The sequence below is a fragment of the Netta rufina genome (genome assembly GCF_964035555.1).
Source record: "Netta rufina genome assembly, chromosome: 3".
Classification (NCBI taxonomy): Eukaryota; Metazoa; Chordata; class Aves; order Anseriformes; family Anatidae; genus Netta; species Netta rufina.
The window spans coordinates 13929086-13949528 of NC_140125.1; the positions used below are offsets into that span (position 1 = coordinate 13929086).

Genomic DNA, 20443 nt, shown 5'->3' on the forward strand with positions numbered 1-20443 from the left:
TGATGATATTAAATGTGTTACATGTTGCTGGAGAACACACAGGATGGCGAAATACAAGTAGTTTAGGACTAGAGTTTCTTCAGATTGATCCTGTAAAGCTTTTGTCAGCAAAAATGTTGGGCAGCACAGTCCAGTGTATTTTGGGGCTCTGAGTTCACTTTGATTCTTAGCTGTGTTTCATCCAGGCTCGTGATCCAGAGCATAACACACATAATGAAGTTGGTTTGTGATCCCATCTGTAACTGGTGTAACCCAGCCCAGGGTGGAGAATCGCTGAGTCTTAATAGTTGAACTTTGGCAGCCTGCAGAGTTTTTACAGTGTCTGCAGTTATAGATCATTGTCTTGAAATGCTGTTCGGGTTGCTTGTACTTAGTGCAGCCACTGTAATTAACAGCTTCTTTTGCTTTAATCTATTCTTAAAGCCTCCTTAAATGAATATTACGAACAAAAACACAGATTCAGACTATGCATTATTTTAATAAAGCACTTACTTATTGTCAGCATACGATTTTGTTCTCTCAAATCACTTTGTAGCCTGGCACGTCTTTCCAAGCACAGCAGCTTGTATGCACAATACTGTCTTGAAATAATAGTAAAAACAAGAGTATTACTGTTCTACATGTGTTTGTATGTGTAACTGCAGAAGAATATGAATTTATTTTACCTCCATTAGGGAGAATTATGTCTCTGCAAGTGTTGGAGGCCTAGTTAGAGGCCTAGTTGGAGGGCATGGAGCTTGACAGAACTGTAGCTGGTGCATGATAGGGACTGCATAGCATATTTAAGTGTTTTTTTTTGTGGAAAAAAAAAGATGGGGTGGTGTCAAAAGTGGTCTCAAGTCTAAGAAGCAGCTTCCTAAAATATGACGATAGGTGGAAAAAATTAAGCAACTCCTTCATATGGTGAATCTACGAAGATTTAAATTATAGCTGCAGTGCTGTAAAGGTCCAGAACTTGCTCCTGTGACAGAAGTGTGAAGTGATGCAGGCAGATACATGAGGTTCTGTAGGTTTTGCTTGCCTGTGTGTTTGCTTTGACGGCATTTCTGTTGCTTTTCTCTGTAAAATGCCAGCAGGTTTAAACTCTAACATAGGTGTGTGTCTGTGTGTGAAAGCCAAAGGGAAGATGGTAAAGGAAAAGTAAAACTTTATCACATGTTTCCCACAAACTTCATTACTGTTAATCTAATTATTTGGGGGTCTCTGAGGTAAATACTGAAAAAGTCACCCAGAGTGTAAAGAAATTTTTTTTTTGCTGTGGTGCTTGTTGACAGACTGTCTATATCTGCATACCTGAGATGCACGCACATATCACTTCATTTGTCAGTGACTTACGCTGTGTATAATGGAGCTGCGGTGGGGCTGCTTGTTCTGTTGTGTAGGTTTTTTTTCCTTTTTGCATAGGATACATCTGCGCTTTTGAAAAGCAGACTTGTCCTTTGGGGAAGCTTTCTGATGAGGATGAATTACCTTGGAGAGTATTCTTTCCTTTTTTTTTTTTTTTTTTTCTTTTAACCCATTGTCCCACTAAAATTGCTTTATGGAAGAAGCTGGATAAAATCTTTCAAAAGTTAGAAGTAAAAAATCCCTCCTTTTGCTCTGCGTACTCTGCAACTCAGTGTCACTTGTGCTGTGCTGTTGTCATTCTGCTGCCAGACCAACAAATGTTGTACTTTGATCCCTTGAAGCAGAGGGTAGGGTGGCACTGTGCTAAAACCTGTTCTTATTGAGATGCCTTCTTTGAGGAATCAAATGAAGCACTAACCAAATTGAGTCTTTTCTCTTCACTTATGAATTTAACCATAGAGTTCCAGTGGCCTGCTTTCTGATCTATTTCCTAGGCATATCCACAGGGCAAAACCTCCCTGGGAATTAGGAGAGCTGTGCTAGGCAGGCTGCTGGTGGTCAGTTCCTCGTTCTAGTCACCACTAGTCTGCTGCTTGTGATGGTAGATGGCTCTTTAGCTTGCTTGGCAGCAGTATATGCTGAACACCCAAGGACAACTTTTGTGAGACTAGATGGGTGTTGCAGGAACTTGAACAAACTTTGTTTTTTTTTTTTTTTCCTTCTAAATTCAAGCTTTGACACAAATAATCTAGACAGTATTGCATGTGAAGAAGCTTATTCTAGTTGAGTCTTTCAATGCTTTTAGGCTAACGTTAGTTTTGTGACTGTGGCAGTCATGGTATAGTCCTTGAGAAACTTGAGTTGCTGTGCAGTCTTTTAACAGTAGTAGTAGTCTATTTCCCTGTCCTTTTTTCCTGTTCCATGGAAAGATGTAAAAAAAAAAAAAAAAAAAAAGTAGAAATAATGCAACAAGCTACATTTGTCGTTTCTATAGATTAAGTTTATAGAAAGTTTTCCGAAGTCTTTCTGTAGACTAAGTCTGCAGATGGAATTTTATTTGTCCTCACTTCTTTTGCTGTTTTTTCGTAATCCTCTCTTAAAATCAACAGAGTTGCTTCCCAGAATGATCTCTGGAACTGTAATTTCATCTGATGAAGCATTCAAAAAATTAATGTGCTTTTATCCAAATGTAGAGGTGCCATCCACTTGAGCTCACAGCCTTGCAAACTTAGCTGGCAAAGATCAGACTTGAATTGTGTTGAAGCAGTGAAAGTAGATTTCAATCTACTTTGGAATTGTGACAGAGAAAGGGAAGATATTTTCAAATTGAGCTGTCTTTACTTTGATGGAAAATCTTGGGGAAGAAAGTGGAAGACCTCAGTTACAAGTTTGGAATCTCATAGGTAAATATTTTGTGATATTTCAAATAAAGATCTAATTGTGTTATCAACTTAATTATGCATTTTAAATTTCTAATGTATTGTGCAGGTCTTCTGCTAATGATGAGACAAACCAAAGTGACAGTAGGAAAGAAGAGAATTTCAGAGCATGAAGGCTCTGGAAGGATCTGTGTGAACTTGTACGTTTGTTGCAGAAAGGTAATGAATCTGCTATGGAAGAGATGTCAGCATATAAAAAAAAAAAAAGGCAAAACAAAATATTTTGAAGAATGCAGAGCACGTGCGTTTTCCATACTCTCAGAAGTCAAAGTCTTCTGGAAATGGCTACTTTATTTACCAAGCAATGAAATCTGGGCATATAAAATGCATATATGGCAGCTAGTAGCCTATAAAAAGTCTGGATATTTAGGAATTGGTTTTACAAGAACAACAAAAAATTTACTTAAAAAACAAGACTTTTTTTTTTTTACTGTTCCTTGTTGAAGTAGATGTTGATCTTGTAAGCTCAATAATGAAAACTGTTCACATACACAAATGCCTTCTTTGGCCATTTATAAATAAAACAAAAAACACAACAACCTGAGATCAGAGTACATTATTTCCAGCTGCACAGACCTCCACTGAAGTATCTAGCAGACTGTAGTAACATTTGAGTAGATCTAACCTGAAATATGGTCTCTTGACGGGCCATTCCCATTCATGGGAATAAATGGTGGCAGACTGGCACATGGAATCTGTAATGGGAATTTTGAAGCGCTGAACTGGTGAAACGTCACCTGACAGGCTTCTGCATTGTATATATTTCTGACTTCTGCTCAGTAGATGTCCTAATTTGAAAAGGAACACTTCAGAGTAATGTAATTTATTTCTGAAGCAGTTTTACTTCAGTTACTGCACGCACTCCCCTGAGTCCTGCCAATAAAAGCATCCATGTTAAGTAACTGAAGTAGCAATCCCTTACTGTCACACCTTTCTTTAACTAACTAGCCTTAAATGGTCTTACTTTTTTGAACTCAAGTGAAGTTTGACAGTTAAACCTTCAATGTACCCTTCAGATGTATTTAAAGTCACATAAAGCTGTGCACGAATTGCAAAGCTTGTACTGAAAGTTGAAGCAATGCTTATTTTCATGTTTTCATGCCTTACTCATACAGTATGCTTCACAGTGGGCTGACCTCATTTTTTCATTATGAGAGTTTAAACTTAATGTGAAATAAAAGATGAGGTCTTTTTCCTCTTTTCTCTGTTTCAAAATGGACCTCCAAGAGAATGTTGGAGTTCTTTGTAACTAATTATGTAGTATCTCAGGTTTAATGTTTGACATATTTATCTAAAGTTACATAATGTAATTTACCTTTCAAAATTAAACCGAGAATTCGTAGTTAATTTTGAGAGGAGAAGGTTTTGCCATTACTTTGGTAATGTTAATTTTTGTTCCACTCTTCCTGTAATGTAAATACAAATAAAGTTACATGTATGTATATCTTTATTGCGCTGTGCTCAAGATTGTCCAAGTTCTTATGAAAATAAACTGACTTTTGAAATTCCAGTGCATTAAAACTGGGGATGTATGTCCAAGAATATGGCACGCTGAGTTTCCTTGAGGCTTCAAATGTGAAGTGCCTTGTAGCCTGTTGTCATTTTCCAGAAGTACAGTGTTCCCTCCAGTTTTCCCCCACTTGATTTTGTAGATTTCTCCATGCCTTCTAAAAATTACAGAGGTTTCTAGACATGAGAGTACATTTATCCCAGGATACTACTGCTTTGGGCTGAGTTTTTATTATTTGGAGGAATTGCAAGAAGTCAGCACTCTCAGGAACTCTATTATATTAAGAAAACGCTTCCAGCATTCTTTTTTGTTTTTTGTCTTTGTTTTTTGTAGCAGAATGTCAGCAAATCTATCAGCTTGCATTTGTAAGAAGAGAAACGCTGTTTGTTTTTTATTCTTGTTTATAAAAGATTTTCTTCTTCTCTGAAACACGTCGAAGAAAGTGTTGAGGCCTAAGAACAAAAGCTGGAGTAAGTGATGTCAGTGCGCTTCAAGTTCTCACGCATGTTGAGAGTTGTTTGTTTATGTAGCATTTCCCTACAGAGAAGATAGCTAGGTCATACTACAGCTCAGGCTTCCTTTGTCAGCTATCAAAGTGTTTTGTTGCCTCCCTGTGGGCTTCAGGATATCTGAAGAAAATGCCTGGCAGTTTTTGAAGACGCCTCTCTGAAACTCTCTGAAACAACGCTAGTTTGGGCTAGTTGTTCCGAAAACTGCTGTATGCGGCTTTTTCTTTTAATGTGGGACCTCTTAGGCATTCAGCTTCCTGGCTTGATGTTTTGGGAGACAACTTGTTAGCACCTCAAATCAAGTGGTCTTAAACAAATTCAGTTATGATTTCCCTGCCTCCTGTATGCTGTTGGCTATGACAGGCCTCTCCTCTCAGATAAATCAGGGAACCTGCAGTGTACAAATTCCAGTGGATATATTAATATAAAACTTCTAGGGAGACAGCAGTCTAGATCTTGAGGTAAACTCAGAGGTACAAGGTTTTATATCCCTTGTGACATTTGTTAATATTGCTGTATTTGTGTGTTCTCATCATATGTGTAAATATCTTTTTCTTCATTGTCTTTCTAGATAGATGTGTCCCACACAGGCTAGGAGAAAGGACTGCTGTGGAGTAAACTTGCAGTATATAAGGAGGATTTTTTTTTTAATCTCTTTGGAACTTCCTGTTAATTGGCTTTATAAATATTACCTAATCCTTGCATTATGCAGCAGGTAGAAGAAAATACCTCATCTTCCCCTTCTTGATATCTTTTCAGTGTTTGCAGCCTAGGATGTAGAGTGCTTGTTTTTATTACAAATTTCCCCTTGGAAAATAAACTGCCAAGTTTGTTTTCTTCAAATAACCTGGACTGGCAGGGATACTGCGCCTATTTCATTATTAATTAAAATTATTACTATTATAAGTTGATAACTTGTAAGATTATTAAAAATACCTTAATGACTAATACTACTGATAATCAGAAATCTGCATCTCCTTCCTGTGATAATAAAGTATTCTTCATTTAAGTAGAAGACATTTAAATCAAGAAAGCACACTTCTTAGCATCTACCTGATTCATTCATTAGAGGGCACTGCACATCTACAGAAAAAACAGTGGGATTGGCAGAGAACCTCGAATGCATTTCCAGTGTTGCCATTTCACTTCCTATAACCTCCTCTACCGAACTGTCTGGGGGCAGTGTAAGATGAAATACATTGCAGTGTATTAAGCTCAGTTTTGACTGTTTGCTTTTGATAGCAGTTTATGGTAATTATGTAAGGCGAGAAAATAAAAAATTCAAATTGTGTTCTCAAGAAATGTCTTCAGCACACCATATGATTTGCAATTTGTGTTGGTCTACATGTGATACATACTTCTACATACTACTTCCTCAATATTAAATCTGGAGTATAAGTACAGTCATTGATCTTAGATTTTGTTTGTGTATATGGTTGGAAATGTGTGTTGCTTCCATTGCATCCAGATGCAGAAATGTCATTAAACAACTGCTTTCTCTCTTTCTCTCCACCTCTGTATCCAAACATGTAGTTTGTTTTTGGACATGGATTTCTCTGATGTATATGAAAATCTTCTTGCAACTGGAGAGAAATTACTTTAAAAAACATTTTTATAAATACCATACAGGAGTAGTTTGCTTTACAGCAATGAGTGTTAGTCTGCATGTTCCTGAAGGGATAGGCAGTTGTTTCTCCAGGTACTCTGGCGTAAGGCACTAGAATAACTAGAATATCCCTAGTTGGAAGGGACCTGAGTGGATCAATGGGTCTAACTCCTGGATCCATACAATACTACCCAAAAAACAGACACACTATGTCTGAGAGCGTTGTCCAAATGCTTCTTCAGCTCTGGCAGTCTCAGTGCAGTGACTACACTGGGGAGTCTGTCCCAGTGCCCAGCCACCCTCTTGGTGAAGATCCTTTCCCTCATATCCGGCCTGAACCCTACCCATTGCCCCTTTGTGCTATTGAGAAAATCCTTCTATGCTTAGTGGATTTTTATTATCCTGTTTGGTTTAGCTTTCCTCTTACACGCATTAACCTACCTTTGCAAGTTTGTTTGTTTGTTTTTTATATTTTCCAAACTTCAAAAACGTTCTTCACTTTTTGGGATACGAGACATGTTTGTTCTGCTGTATGGTAGACTTCTCCGTTAGACTGGAACATTTAGGTTATATACACAGTTTTAAAATAAGGAAATGATTTTATGAGTTTTGTTGCATTTAAGCTTGATTTTTGTCAAACTTGTATTTTGTGTTCCTTTTGCTGCTTGCCTTATCTCCTGTGATTCTCTTTCAAGTGAATGGCAAAATACAGTAGGATCTTATGGATCTAATAAAGCTTATTTTAAAGAGGCTAGTTTAAAACAATCCTGTCTAGTTTTGAAGGGTCAGTAGCCAGAAGTTGATTGGAAATCCAGCCAACCTCCTTCTGATGCAAGCTGATGAAGAGGCAGTGCTCAAAACCAAGGGCCTCCTTTGAACTCTTGTGCAGGAACAGTGCAAAAGCTTGGAGGGTGCGAGGGTGTTACACCTTGTTCTTAGCTTTCTTTCAGGATTTCTGCCAGCAGTGCTGCACCTGCCTCATTTGTATGAATTCCTTTCTGAAAGCAGATGATCCGTACAACTGAAGTAAAGGGGAGGCGATAAGTGTGTGTGTTAAATCCAGAGAGAGTATGACAGGGGTAGGCTATTCATTCACGGAGGGAGGTTAAACCTGTATTGGTTGTTGTCAGCCCTATTTCAGTGCTTGTTGCACGATCAGGCACTTGTGGTTGATGTTGAGCTGCAGTATGACAGACAGATTGTGCTAAGTGAGCTGAAGCTGCCTAGAATAAAAGGTGTGGTTATGATGGCTAGCAACACAAATAAAGCACTGTCTGGCATTGACAGCTTTTGCACTGAACGTTGAGCTCTGGTCAGGGAAAAAAAAAAATAATGCTGTTAACTGACTCATTCATATATCAATTGTGAATGTGTTTTATTGAGTTGGGCTTAGGAAAACAATGCTTCCATTTCATACTGGGAGCAAACCACGCGATCGGACTCTTTGCAAGGGTGTCTGTTATTCTGCTTCATGCCAGCGCCTCGCTTCGCTTTTACCTCCTCTGTCAAAATAAATCTTTCACTTGCGTGGAGCCAGTTCTTGGTGTAATAGTCTGAAATGTGTATCAATTATTTACAGGATTAATATGGGATACCTCAGTTTTATGTCTAAGCCACAGCTGTAGGCACTGTTGTTTTTCACTGAGCATCAGGTGAAGCACTTCTGTGCTTTAGGCTACAAGGTTTAAGAAGAAAATGTCATTATTGTTGGATAAAAGCATAGGTTGTTTTGTACAAGTCATCTGTCACAGCCAGTATGTAGGCACAAAATATTAGTATTAACCCTTTCGCTGCAGCTTTAGTTTATAATTGTGTTGCTTTGTCTTTTAAGAAAGGTGGAAGTAAATGTGTTACTACAGCTGCGTAGTCAGATAGGGACTTCATGTACGCTGGTTTTACAAGCTGGCTGTAGTTAGATGCCACTTTATTTTCTGAATAGTGATGGAAGAACAGTTACTTCTCCCTGCCATCCTTCTGGTTACTGTTCTTTACCTTTCCCCTTCTTTTTTTCCACGTGAAAATTCACAGTCCTGGTGGACAAGATGAATGTGAGCCTGCAAAATCCCCTCACAGTAGCTGAGGCCCCAAGTCCATCCTGTGCTGTTCTACCAAGCAGGTAGCCAGCATGGTTGAGGGATTTGGTAGCCCCAGTTCCCCAGTGACCAGTTTGGGCTTTATCTTTGACATCAGTGTATTGAAGCGATGCTGCTGGAAGGCTGTCGAGATGCTTGGGAGGATGGAGTGTGTGGTGGAGGAGGAGAAATGGGGGGAGTGGGCTTATTAAATCTGGAGGAAAGGAGGGTCAGGAGAGAGTGAACCTTCCTGCTGTTTTCCACCATGTGATGGGGCTGGAGATGTGGATCTCCTTCTCTAAGTCCTTCTAGGAGGTAACACATTTAATGGGTTCTTTTTTGGAGATGCAAGGTGAATCAAAGTAGCTTGTGTGTCGTCTGTACATGGGGGACTGGTGGCTGCTGCTCTCATCTTAAAAGAGATTGAGTTTAGCAGAGAATTTTGTCTCTTGCCTGTGTCAGTAATGCACCTGATTATTTTCTTAATTTTAATAACAGACATGAGCATGCCAAATCAGCAAGTTGTTGGATTTGTTCTTCCTAGGTCAAACTTCTGGATTTGCACGTAGCAAAACACTTGTAATACTTACTGTGTGTGACTTTCAATGTTCACAGCAACTAGAAGAAAAGAGTGAGGATGAAGAGGATAAAGAATGCTTAAAGCAAGCAATAACAGCCCTACTGAATCTTCAAAGCAGTATGGAACGGATATGCTCCAAAAGTCTTGCAAAACGAAGGCTTAGGTAAACACGTTTCCATTTTTCCTGCTTTCTGCTCTTAGTGCTTTGCTATAAATCCAGGGCTCCCAGTTTCCTCTTTTAGTAAACAATGAACAAAATAGTTTGTGACAAGCCTGCTTTTTCAGAGGAAGTGACATCAAAGCCAAGATAATTTGTTATTGTTTTAAAACCGTTCGAATTTCTGTGTGTCCTTGCATACTGCTAGTTGAAACGTTCTGAAAATTCACGGGTAAGTAGAAAGCTACAGCATTTGCAAGTTTCTTATGCTCAGATTAAAAATACTCTAAAAATATTTTAGAAGTGCATTTGTGTGATTAGAAGGAAATGTTCTTGAATTTAAAACTGCTTAAAGCAATTTGCCGTTGCACATAAAGCTCTTCTAGTTAAAAGTTACAACTCGATAATAGAAATTGCTACCTAATTTTCTATATGTATCTATGTTATAGTGAAATCTTGGATTATATCGTTTGTCATTTGATTTAATGCTCATGTTTATTTTCTTAAACAGTTATTTAAGCATGTTAAGACTGTACTTTTTATATTAAGGTTGTTTGAGTATTTTCTTTGCCCAACAAGATTTCTATTGTTAAACGTTGTATTTAGGTTCAGAAGTGAATGTATTTTAACAGCTTATTTTCTCTGAATGTGCTTCTTTAAATTAATGCTTTCTAAAACTGTTTGTCATCTATGAGAGTGAGTGATGTAGTAGGCTAAGAAGCACTAACAGCCTGCCTACTTCTGGTTGCCTGTGTTTAGGTAAAAACATTTGTTGCATAGAAGCTAAGTGGGAACTTTGTCAGTTGGTGCACTTTGGAAAAACATTAGTCAAGCCTTGTAATAGTGCTTTCAGGAGAAGAACCTGATACTGGGTGTTTAAACTGTGTTCTCAGAGGAGTTCTCACCACTCAGAGATTATCTTGTGTTGTTGTTGCTAGTGGTGGTTGTGATTTTTAAATCATCGTATACTAATAGGCTGCCTTTTTCCCATCCTACGTTGAAGTGAATCTGCATGCCGATTCTATACTCAGCAGATGAAGGGGAAACAGCTAGCAATTAAGAAAATGAATGAAATCCAGAAAAATATTGATGGTTGGGAGGGTAAGGACATCGGCCAATGCTGTAACGAGTTCATCATGGAAGGAACGCTCACGCGTGTGGGAGCAAAGCATGAGAGACACATCTTTCTATTTGATGGCTTGATGATTTGCTGTAAGTCAAATCACGGCCAGCCAAGACTTCCTGGTGCTAGCAATGCAGAATACCGTCTAAAAGAGAAGTTCTTCATGCGAAAGGTACAAATCAATGACAAAGACGACACTAATGAGTACAGACATGCTTTTGAAATCATCTTAAAAGATGAGAACAGTGTTATTTTTGCTGCTAAATCAGCTGAAGAGAAAAACAACTGGATGGCAGCATTGATATCTTTGCAATACAGAAGCACGCTGGAAAGGATGTTGGATGTAACGATGTTGCAGGAAGAAAAAGAGGAGCAGATGAGATTTCCAAATCCTGAGCTTTACAGGTTTGCAGAACCTGACTCTGAAGAGAACATTGTGTTTGAAGAAAACATGCAGCCCAAATCCGGAATCCCGATCATCAAGGCAGGAACCGTAGTCAAGCTTATCGAGAGGCTGACTTACCACATGTATGCAGGTGAGGCCCTTTATTTCCATAACCAGAGCAGCTGATGACTGGTTTAGGCTTCTGATTTTCTGTATTAAATATGTATAGCAAAATATATACAGTATGTAAAAAGCCAGTGTGCTTTGCAGTGCACGTACTGTGAAATGCATTTTGAGTTAAGGTTCAGAATTTGAAATTTGCACTGCTGTAGCAATTAAAAATACAAATACATTTTTTGGTTGAACACAGCAGGATAGGCATGTGCATAAGGTTATTCTCATGTGAGGGATTGGGCGGGGGGTCAGGGTCCAGCAGGAATTGAGCTCCAGACAATACTTCTTCCTGTATGCCCCAGGCTACAAGAATTGCCTTCCCTCAAGACTTCCATGGCTGGGTGGCACATGAAGGGGCTAGTACTGCAGGCAAGAATTGTGGGCCTGGTTTCTTCAGTTAAGAGTTGCACTTCATAAACTATTACCTGTGTCCATGCTGATGTCAAATGAATAGATCAAATAACAGCTTGCTAGAAGCAGGCACTTGCATAATTTTCACCTTAATCAGAAATGCAGTGCGGATTTGATTCCAGAGCTTTTGACTTCAGGTTTCTGTTTGTTTTGTGAAGATAGGTTTATTTTTGTGAAGGTATGTTCATGTTTGTGTGGTGAACGGCATTTCTGTGAAATTGAATGGCTCATCCAGTCCCATCTCTGTATGGAGCTTTTCTTGATAATTTTCCAGGTGAAAAGCACAGGCTTGGGTTTGTTCGTTTGTTTTCTTTGATTCTACCTGTATGGGCACTTACTCTAAACCTTACGCATCTTGGTAAAAGTACTTCTCATCCTCAGCTGCAGATTTTTGTCTGCCTTTTCACTCCTTACTCCAAGAAATTGTTCTTCTGCAGCTCTATCTTGGTGGAACTGGACTCCAGCATTGAGCAGGAATGTTTGTTTGGAAGGAGCCAGGAGTAAACAGAATATAGTACAGTTTAGTATTTTTATTTTTAAAGTGCTTCCAAATAAATCTGTTTACTCCATTACTTTTGTTGCTCTTCTCCATACGTCATTCAGTTTAGCTTTCCTATCACTTACTGGAAACGCAAATGCAATGTCTTGCTGGCAGCTTTAACCAGAGAAGATTTGTGCCTGTCTTCATTTTCTTGTGGTTTTATAAACTTTTAGCTGTTGGCTTCAAATTTTACAGGCACAATTTATGACAATTTTATGGGTTTGGAAGTTAGAGTAAAACAATTCAGTGTTAGAGAAAGGAAGAGTGGCTTTTTTTTTTTCTGTTTTGAGCTAAAATTGTATTTGGCAGAGAATTAGCAGAACCAGTACTGCTTTAGTGACACGTTTGCTGTGCTTTGGCTACTTTGCATACCACTGGGAATTGGCCTTCCATATGCAGAGGGACTCTTGTTGTCCCCAGATCCATTGGTTAGATCCGTGTTCACTTCCACAGGCATTGAAATCCCTGCTCTCAACAGCCACAATTTAATGAAGCCTGAGGTAGGTTGCTTGAAGCCCACTGGTAGAGTTGTGTGATGTTGACCAAACCACTCTTTGGCTCACCTGAGAATATGGGTACTGCAAAATAGCCTGAAGCCCTCGGATCTGTTCTCCCCCACAAAAAAAAATAGGGGAAGGAAAGAAAGAAATTGGTTGTCTTGTGATGTATTTGGCCCATCACTGTAACCTTAGAGATCTGAGCGCAACATGCGTGGCTCCGATGCTGAATTGCTCGGTTGTGTGTCATTTCTCTAAGCTCTTATCTTTCATTACATAGCTTCTGGTTGGTAGCTGGTTCTCTGTGGGGACGAATGTAGTCATTCTAACCATTCTTCGCTGTCTTTTCCAGGGAAACAAAGGAATAGATTTAGTGACTCAGCCAAAAAGGCTCTGTTGTACAGGAAACGAGGTCCATTTACTATGTAAATCATTCAGTGTTTTGTTGCATTTTATGAGATGCAGTGAGTAGGGCGACAGCTTTCCATAGTAACCCTTTAACTGTTCTGGGCGTGCATCAGCTGAGTGCAGGGCTTCTCTTCTGCTCTCAGGTGTAGGAACACAAATGTCCCTGTGGTATGTAGCTAAACAGCTACAGATGGTGGATTTCTTATTGCCCCACAAAGGATTGTGTGTGTGCTTACCATCTTAAAAGAATTGTGTTGACTTCATGTACATATGCCAGAATAGCAAGTTGTAACTTACTAAGGTGTATTTCCTCAAGTGTAGGTAGCCCCGCATATGACAATGTCAAGGCAGATATTTTGGGAGTCTTCTCTTGTAAGTCAAATACTATAAGGAGTAATTACAGATATGGTCGCAAAGGATATGCCAGTTTGGTGGAAATAGCTGAAAAAGTGGAGTTAGTGGCAGGAGATGAGCCACTAACCATCCAGCCACCGCCAGAGGTAGGGCAGAGAGAAAACCCTGGGGGCTGCCTGGCCAGGAGGTGCAGCGGGCTGTCAAAACCCTCCTCTGGTGGAACAGCAGAGCTGGGAGAGGTCTCCTAAAGCAACTTGCCTTGTGTTTTCACCCAAGATGCTGCCCTCTAATTAGAAATTCAGATTCTGACCCCGTTTCCGTATTCTGGTGGTTTTTACTTGTTTTAATGTGTTTCTGTGGTTATCTCCTCCTCCTGATGCTTGCTTAAGAGCAGCTCGGCTAGGTGGTACCGAGATTTGAAAGCCATGGCCTTTTTTTTTTTTATCTATAGGGCAGTGCTCTTCTATTTTTAAAGCTTTGATATGTTAAGAGTGCTTGTGCGTCATCGTAGTGTCCGTTTCCTTTCTTAAGGAATTCAAGGGTGATTATTTATAAATCCTTGTAGAACAAGTTATTGTTCTTTTTTAGCTTTCAAATTGGCTGTATTGAAGAGAGAATTATCACATGAGCAGACATCCTGGCTAACCAGTGTGTTGTCTGCATTTTTTTTAACACTTGCTCATATATTGTACGCTATTTTGAGTTGCAGATTTTGCTAGTAAGATAACGGAGTTAGATTTCATTTTCTGATTTACTTCATTTGAAATTCAATATGCATTGTAGATTTAGACACTGAGTCTACCTGTAAATAACAATAGCTATGACTCAGAGCTTGCAGCGATCTGAAAACGTTGATTGCGGTGGAGGCTCGCTTCTCTTTCATGCAGACAAATGCTGTTTGGGGCAGTTGCTGCCTACTACAGAATGCAAGCTCTGAAAACATGAGTTATTGTGTTTAGTTGAGTTACTACTTGTTTTTTGGGACATGAAAAATTATATGTTTGCATGATGAGGACAGTGGGGACAGGGATCACATTCTTTGTGCAAAAAGATTTGGAGGTTTGCCTTTGAAAAGACTATACGGTTTCAAGGAGAGGTGAGAGGTATTGTGATAAGAAAAACAGTAATGAAGGAAATTGAGATGATAAAACACACTAGCCAGTGTATTGTGTAGGAAATGGGAATTAGCATACAACAGAAAGGCAAGGAAATGCTGCGTGGCACAACATGGTTAATCTGCGTGATGGATTGTAGTAAATTAAACGAGGAGTTCAGTGGGATTTCAAAAAAGGTAGGATATTCGCTCAGATGGATGAGATGCTGGTAAGTAGTTTGAGGATTTTTATGAGGGTCTTAAAACCCCACATTCCAGGAAACAAATCCAAATGTGAAATTGGTGTGTAGTTTTAGGTCAAATAATACTGGGTTTCTTCCTGCATTACTACCTATAGGAACTCGTTTCAAGTGCTACACGCTGTTCAGCCAATTCATACTAGAAAAATTGCCCTTTTTTTTTGAAAAATATATATGCATTTAATATGTAAAGCCATTGCAACCTGCTCATGAGTTTTGTTTAGTGATAGCAATGCTAGCTTGGTTTCTAGTCAGCTCTGTGTAGTGCCAGCATGCTGTCACTGCATTTCCTCATACTTGAAAACAAATGGTTTTGCTTTTGTAATTAAGGGAAGTGCATTGCTTTCTGTTTTGAATACTTGTTTTTAAAGCTGATATGAATGTTTTAAAGATACTGATATGTACTTAATCAGTTAATATGAAACGTACTTATTTTCTTGAAGTAAAATAAAATCAGTACAACTGTAGGCTAACTGAAAAAAATACCTAGCCTACCTTAACCACAGCTGCTCATAAGTTGTACCAGTTTTGGGAAAACATTCTACCCTGGAAGAATTAGGCCAATTTTTATCCAATGCAGTGTTGGTTGTTCTGTTTTCTGAGTTGTTTGTTTGTCTTGCTCTTTGTCAAGAACGGCTGTTTACTAGATGGCTCATAAATAAAATGATCTGTTATTTTCAAAGTTGTTGAAAGAGAATCCTATCTTTTAATAATTGAAGGGAAATAGCCATTTTTATGATTTGTCAAATGGAGTTAAAATTGCTTTTAAATTCTGCTTTTTATTTCTATTTTAAGAGGTTGTGAATTGTTACCAAAGCAGCTTCATTTTACACCATCCTCTTTCTGCATTCAATACTCTAGCATCTTTCATTTTGAAGGATGCAATTAACTTATTTTCAAGTATAAACCAGTAGATAATTGCTGACACAAGCATAATTCTTTGTCTTAGATCCCAACTTTGTTCGGACTTTTCTCACAACATACAGATCCTTCTGTAAACCTCAGGAGCTGCTGAGTCTACTAATAGAAAGGTATGCCACTGTTAAAATATTACTTGTATGAAGTGCGATATTTGTTTAAATTTTTACCTGGAGTAGAACTTGTAAGATTCTTGTTTTCCAGCTGGCTTTGTTTTACTCCAAACACTTTTAAAAATTTGTGAAATTTAAGGATGACAGAGTGCAAGTAAAATGCATGAGGTATATCCAGAAGTTTTAGGATTGTTCAGTTGGCTTCAGTAATTTTCAGTGCCCCACAGTTATGTCTTTGAAATCTATATTAATGTTGATTTTAGCGAATCTTCCTGTGTTTAGCAAAACATAAGATCCTGACATGCAGAAACCATCTGAATTTTGAGCTATCTTCAATCAACACGTGCTCATTTGAGCAAGATTAGTTTAATAGATGACTGTTACTTATCCCCACCTTCTGTGCTAGGTTTGAAATTCCAGAGCCTGAGCCAACAGAAGCTGATCGTATTGCAATGGAGAATGGAGACCAGCCTCTTAGTGCTGAGTTAAAAAGATTTCGGAAAGAGTACATACAACCTGTGCAGCTACGGTGAGTACTGCAGCAATGTGAGCCAACCTGACTTCCTTTTAAGTTTTTAAAGTACCAAACTTTGGATGCAGGAGCTCTTTTGGATAGCCAGGAGCCTTTCTTGTAGATGTTTTGATAGCATAGGGGAGCAGTTAGACGTTTTGACTTTGGTGCTTGAAAATCTGGTGGGAATTTGACTCGTGGCATGAAAACTCATGGCATGAAAGGCCTTGAGATAGACTTCTGCTGAGTTTTAGGCTGTTAGTCTGCAAATCTGTTTCTTGCACTCATGGCTTTTATGGAATCCATATTTGTGCCAAGTTGTACACCGTAAGCTTGCCACAAAGATGTATGTAGAGAACATTATAAAAGTTATTTTAATGAATATTAACATTACTCTGGCTTCTCTGAATGTAAAGTTAAAAAGAAATGCTTATAGCCGATGAAATGCAGACAGTAGAATAATCCTGTTTGTTCTGCTATTCTGATATTCCTGTGAACTAAAAGCCTTGAAACGCTAGACATGCAGACAGATCATATTGTGCAATACTTACTGCCCTTTTTCTTCTGCAGAGTATTAAATGTATGTCGACACTGGGTAGAACACCACTTCTATGACTTTGAAAGAGATGCTGATCTTTTGCAACGTTTGGAGGAATTCATTGGAACAGTAAGAGGTACTTAAAGTTTCTTAAGTAGTGGTCTTTTTAAAGCATGCCTTTTCCAAGGTATGGAATGGATCACTTTGCCTTTCAGTGAGTGGATAAAGAAAAACAGAGCTTGTATCTTATTAAATACTTAAATTATATTAAATTCCACAGTGTCTGGCCTCTGTTCAGAAGAAAGAATACTTTATATCCTTATTTAATAAGTTCTATGCTATAAGGTGACTGAAATCAATGACAAATTACGAGAATTGAGTGATGCTCAGGACAGAATAATTATTTTGATTGTCCTCGTAAACAATATGCAGGTGTGATTTTTGTAAAAGTTTGGTGGAAACCACTGGTTTGTGAAAGAGCTGGAAAACCCTTGCTTTCACAGTGCATATCGGTCCTGTAGGTCACCTTCCAATTGTGACTGTACTGGTCTTTCACATTCCCTTACAAGAACAACTGGACAGCTACAGGAGTAGTTTGTAGGAAAATATTATAGTAGAGAAGTAATCCATGGTTATTTAGCAATTTAGAAGAGGTGGAGACTGAAGCAGCTAGTTTAATGTGGATTACTGGTAAATTTTCAGTGGACTTGCCATCTCACGTAGGAAATTCTTATGGTGTAGAGCTAAACAGGCATTTGTCCTTTGGGTTTTATTCTCAGCTTTGATGATAAATACAGTTGAGGGAGAAGCTTTTCCCTGTTCATTATTATTCCCTTCTATGCCTTCTGAGGTATGCATGTACTCCTGCCCAAAGTATAAAGTTCAGGTGGTTCACAGAAATGCACTTTGGACCAAAAAAAAGCTGGTTTCCATAAACTCATTGTAAAGTCGTAGAAGAGAGAAAAATGCCCCCTGATTCAGAGCAGAAGCCAAATTTAGATGTCATGAATGTGCTTGGACAAACCTGACATGCTCGGCATTGGCTGTTGAGGGTTTCTTCATAATATGTCTGAATGCTTTGAGAGTTGTTTGGGAACACCATGCATACGTTTCTGAGTATACGGTTGCTTAATTGTATTGGCGGCATGGGGATGGCTATTGAATCAAAAATTTCCCAATTATACAAACCTCTGGGAAAAAAGTATTAAGACTAAACAGCAATTTTCTCCCTGTGTGCCAGGCAAAGCGATGAAGAAATGGGTTGAATCAATCACCAAGATAATCAACCGGAAAAAGCAGGCGCAAGCCATTGGGCCAAGCCACAACATTACTTTTGAAAGCCCACCTCCAGCGATCGAATGGCACATAAGCAAACCAGGACACACAGAGACTTTTGACTTGCTCACTTTGCATCCAATAGAAATTGCTCGGCAGCTCACTTTACTTGAGTCAGATTTTTACAGGTAACTTTCCTCCATTGAAAAACACATGACACAAACCAAAATATCCTCCAGCATGAAATTGTTTCTGCGGGCCCCTGCTGTGAAGCCCCACGGTAGGTCAAGGGACTTTACCGATGCTGTATATTAATTGTTACTTTTTCAGCCAAAAATTCTAAAATCTAGTATTTGTTTTGTCATCCCCAAGCGAACGTGCGGTGCCTGTGACTGATGCATACTTTCAATTGCATTGTGCTGCAGGTTTCTCCTTATGCTTTCTGAGTAAATCAACCTTTGAGAAGCACGAACATGAATTAAATTGGTATCCTAGATTGTGAAGCAAATTATGGACCATGTCAGATCTCACCAGATGTCTGTGAGAGCTTGTTAAGATGCTGGAAGCTCACATTTTATTACGGTGAATGAGATGTGGACTTCATTCTTCATTTAGATGAACAGAAGTGGTTAATAGTCATATAAATTAAGAAATATTTACATGCTAGAAAAGAAGCACAGAAATACAAGTCACTTGAGTCATGTGGTGAGCCTAAGATCATAGAAGTGATACCTTAAGAATTCAGTTCCAAATACTAATTTCAAATTCCCTGGAAATGAAGAAGCTTTGGAAAAATAGTATCTTCTTTCATGCTTGTGATTACGTTTTTTGATACATGCATCTACTTTTTTTTTTTAGAGCTGTGCAGCCATCTGAACTAGTTGGAAGTGTGTGGACAAAGGAAGATAAAGAAATTAATTCTCCCAACCTTCTCAAAATGATAAGGCATACAACTAACCTCACTTTGTGGTTTGAAAAGTAAGTGACTTTGCTAAAATATGCACCTAGTGCATTACTGGATATGTACAATACTTTCAGAAGGATGTTGTGAAAAAAATCTGTTCTGGGAGAATTTCATTTTAATAGTGTTTAGATGCTACAGCTGGTCCCTGAGATAATGTTACCATAATGATTTCAGCTTTTTAGTCTTTTAATTCTTCAAAGCAAACTTTATTCTAAAAATTTTCGGAACTGTTGAATAATTTGATAAACTTTTCATACTTATGTGTGTTACAACTTAATATTTTCTTATGGAAAACTCTTCAACACTACAATACAAAATCAAATGTTCTTGTTTATTTAGATGTATTGTAGAAACAGAAAACCTAGAGGAAAGAGTAATTGTAGTGAGCCGAATAATTGAGATCCTGCAAGTTTTTCAAGAGCTAAACAACTTTAATGGCGTCCTTGAGATTGTCAGTGCAATGAACTCTGCAGCAGTGTATAGGTTGGATCACACATTTGAGGTACAGTGATGAAATGTTCTCCATTTTTGGTATGAAAGTGTAATGTAGTGCACCTTAGCTACATTGAAAGCTTACCTTTTCAGTAGGCATGTCCTTCAGAGAAGGAACAAGGAAGGTAAATCTCCCAACAACCGAATCAATTAGGGTGTAAGAGTTGTTTTTTTATTTCTGGGTTTCAGAAGAAAGAAATCAATCCTCACTTCAGAAAGGCAGAAAAAGGTAGCAAGATCCTGAGATGGTGGGGCACTGTCCTTGTGGTCACTGACTTAAATATCAGTGGGAGATGGTTACTCTCAGTATTGTTGCTGGCTTACGCCATTACACTGGTTTTCCAAATAACCGGTTTCGTCTCTTTGTAGCAAATTCCCAGTCGTCAGAAGAAGATTCTGGAAGAAGCTTATGAACTGAGTGAGGATCACTATAAGAAATACTTGGCAAAACTCAGGTCCATTAATCCTCCTTGTGTGCCTTTTTTTGGTAAGTATGTTTGGTTCTGAACGAGCTATATCATGCATAAACCTTTGGAAAATAATGAGCTAAGGCACTAAACAAAAGTATGAACAATAGTGAGAATTCAGTTTTAACAGGATATTCGGGTTTGAATTTCAGCTGCCCAGACATCAAAGCATTTTCCCTGGCTTGCTTAAACTAGCAGCAGGACTGATTGTGTAAAGGAAATTGTTAATTGCCTGTATGTGAAAGAAATGTTAAATTGACCAATAATTGCATATGTTATTTGTGGCAAGAATTAGTATTCCTGGAATATGTTAATTACATAGTTATTCATTTTTCCTTTAAATGCAGTTTCAAATGTTGTCACTTAAATGGAAGGTGAACATGTTAGAAATATTTACTAGCAGGTAAGAAGGGAACACGCCCACATACTCCCAAACAACGTCAAGAAATAAGAATAGATTTTGGTAAAGAACCCTGTTCTGCATCATCAGGCTGAGGAGTTCTTCCAAGTAGGATACTTGGAGTTTCTGAAGTTTAGCAAATTATGAAATTAGGCAGAAGGCATTGCTGCTGCTTGGACATTTGCTGCAGTTCTCACTCACAGTACGTTGTACTTGTCCAGCACAGACTTCACAGTTGAAAGAAAATGGTGTTGATAGCTTTTCTGGCATTTCACAAATTTGGGAAACATATACGCCAG

General features: G+C 38.5%; 1 protein-coding gene across 1 annotated transcript in view; it reads left to right on the top strand.

Moving 5' to 3' along the window:
* SOS1 (SOS Ras/Rac guanine nucleotide exchange factor 1) overlaps positions 1 to 20443 on the top strand; it is a 48518-nt gene that overhangs the window by 21647 nt on the left and 6428 nt on the right. The window contains exons 9-17 of the mRNA XM_084285318.1: positions 9099 to 9226; positions 10224 to 10879; positions 15416 to 15497; positions 15904 to 16026; positions 16579 to 16682; positions 17787 to 18009; positions 18680 to 18799; positions 19125 to 19287; positions 19647 to 19764. Coding sequence (XP_084141444.1) covers positions 9099 to 9226; positions 10224 to 10879; positions 15416 to 15497; positions 15904 to 16026; positions 16579 to 16682; positions 17787 to 18009; positions 18680 to 18799; positions 19125 to 19287; positions 19647 to 19764 — 1717 coding nt within the window. The remainder of the gene's footprint in view (positions 1 to 9098; positions 9227 to 10223; positions 10880 to 15415; positions 15498 to 15903; positions 16027 to 16578; positions 16683 to 17786; positions 18010 to 18679; positions 18800 to 19124; positions 19288 to 19646; positions 19765 to 20443) is intronic.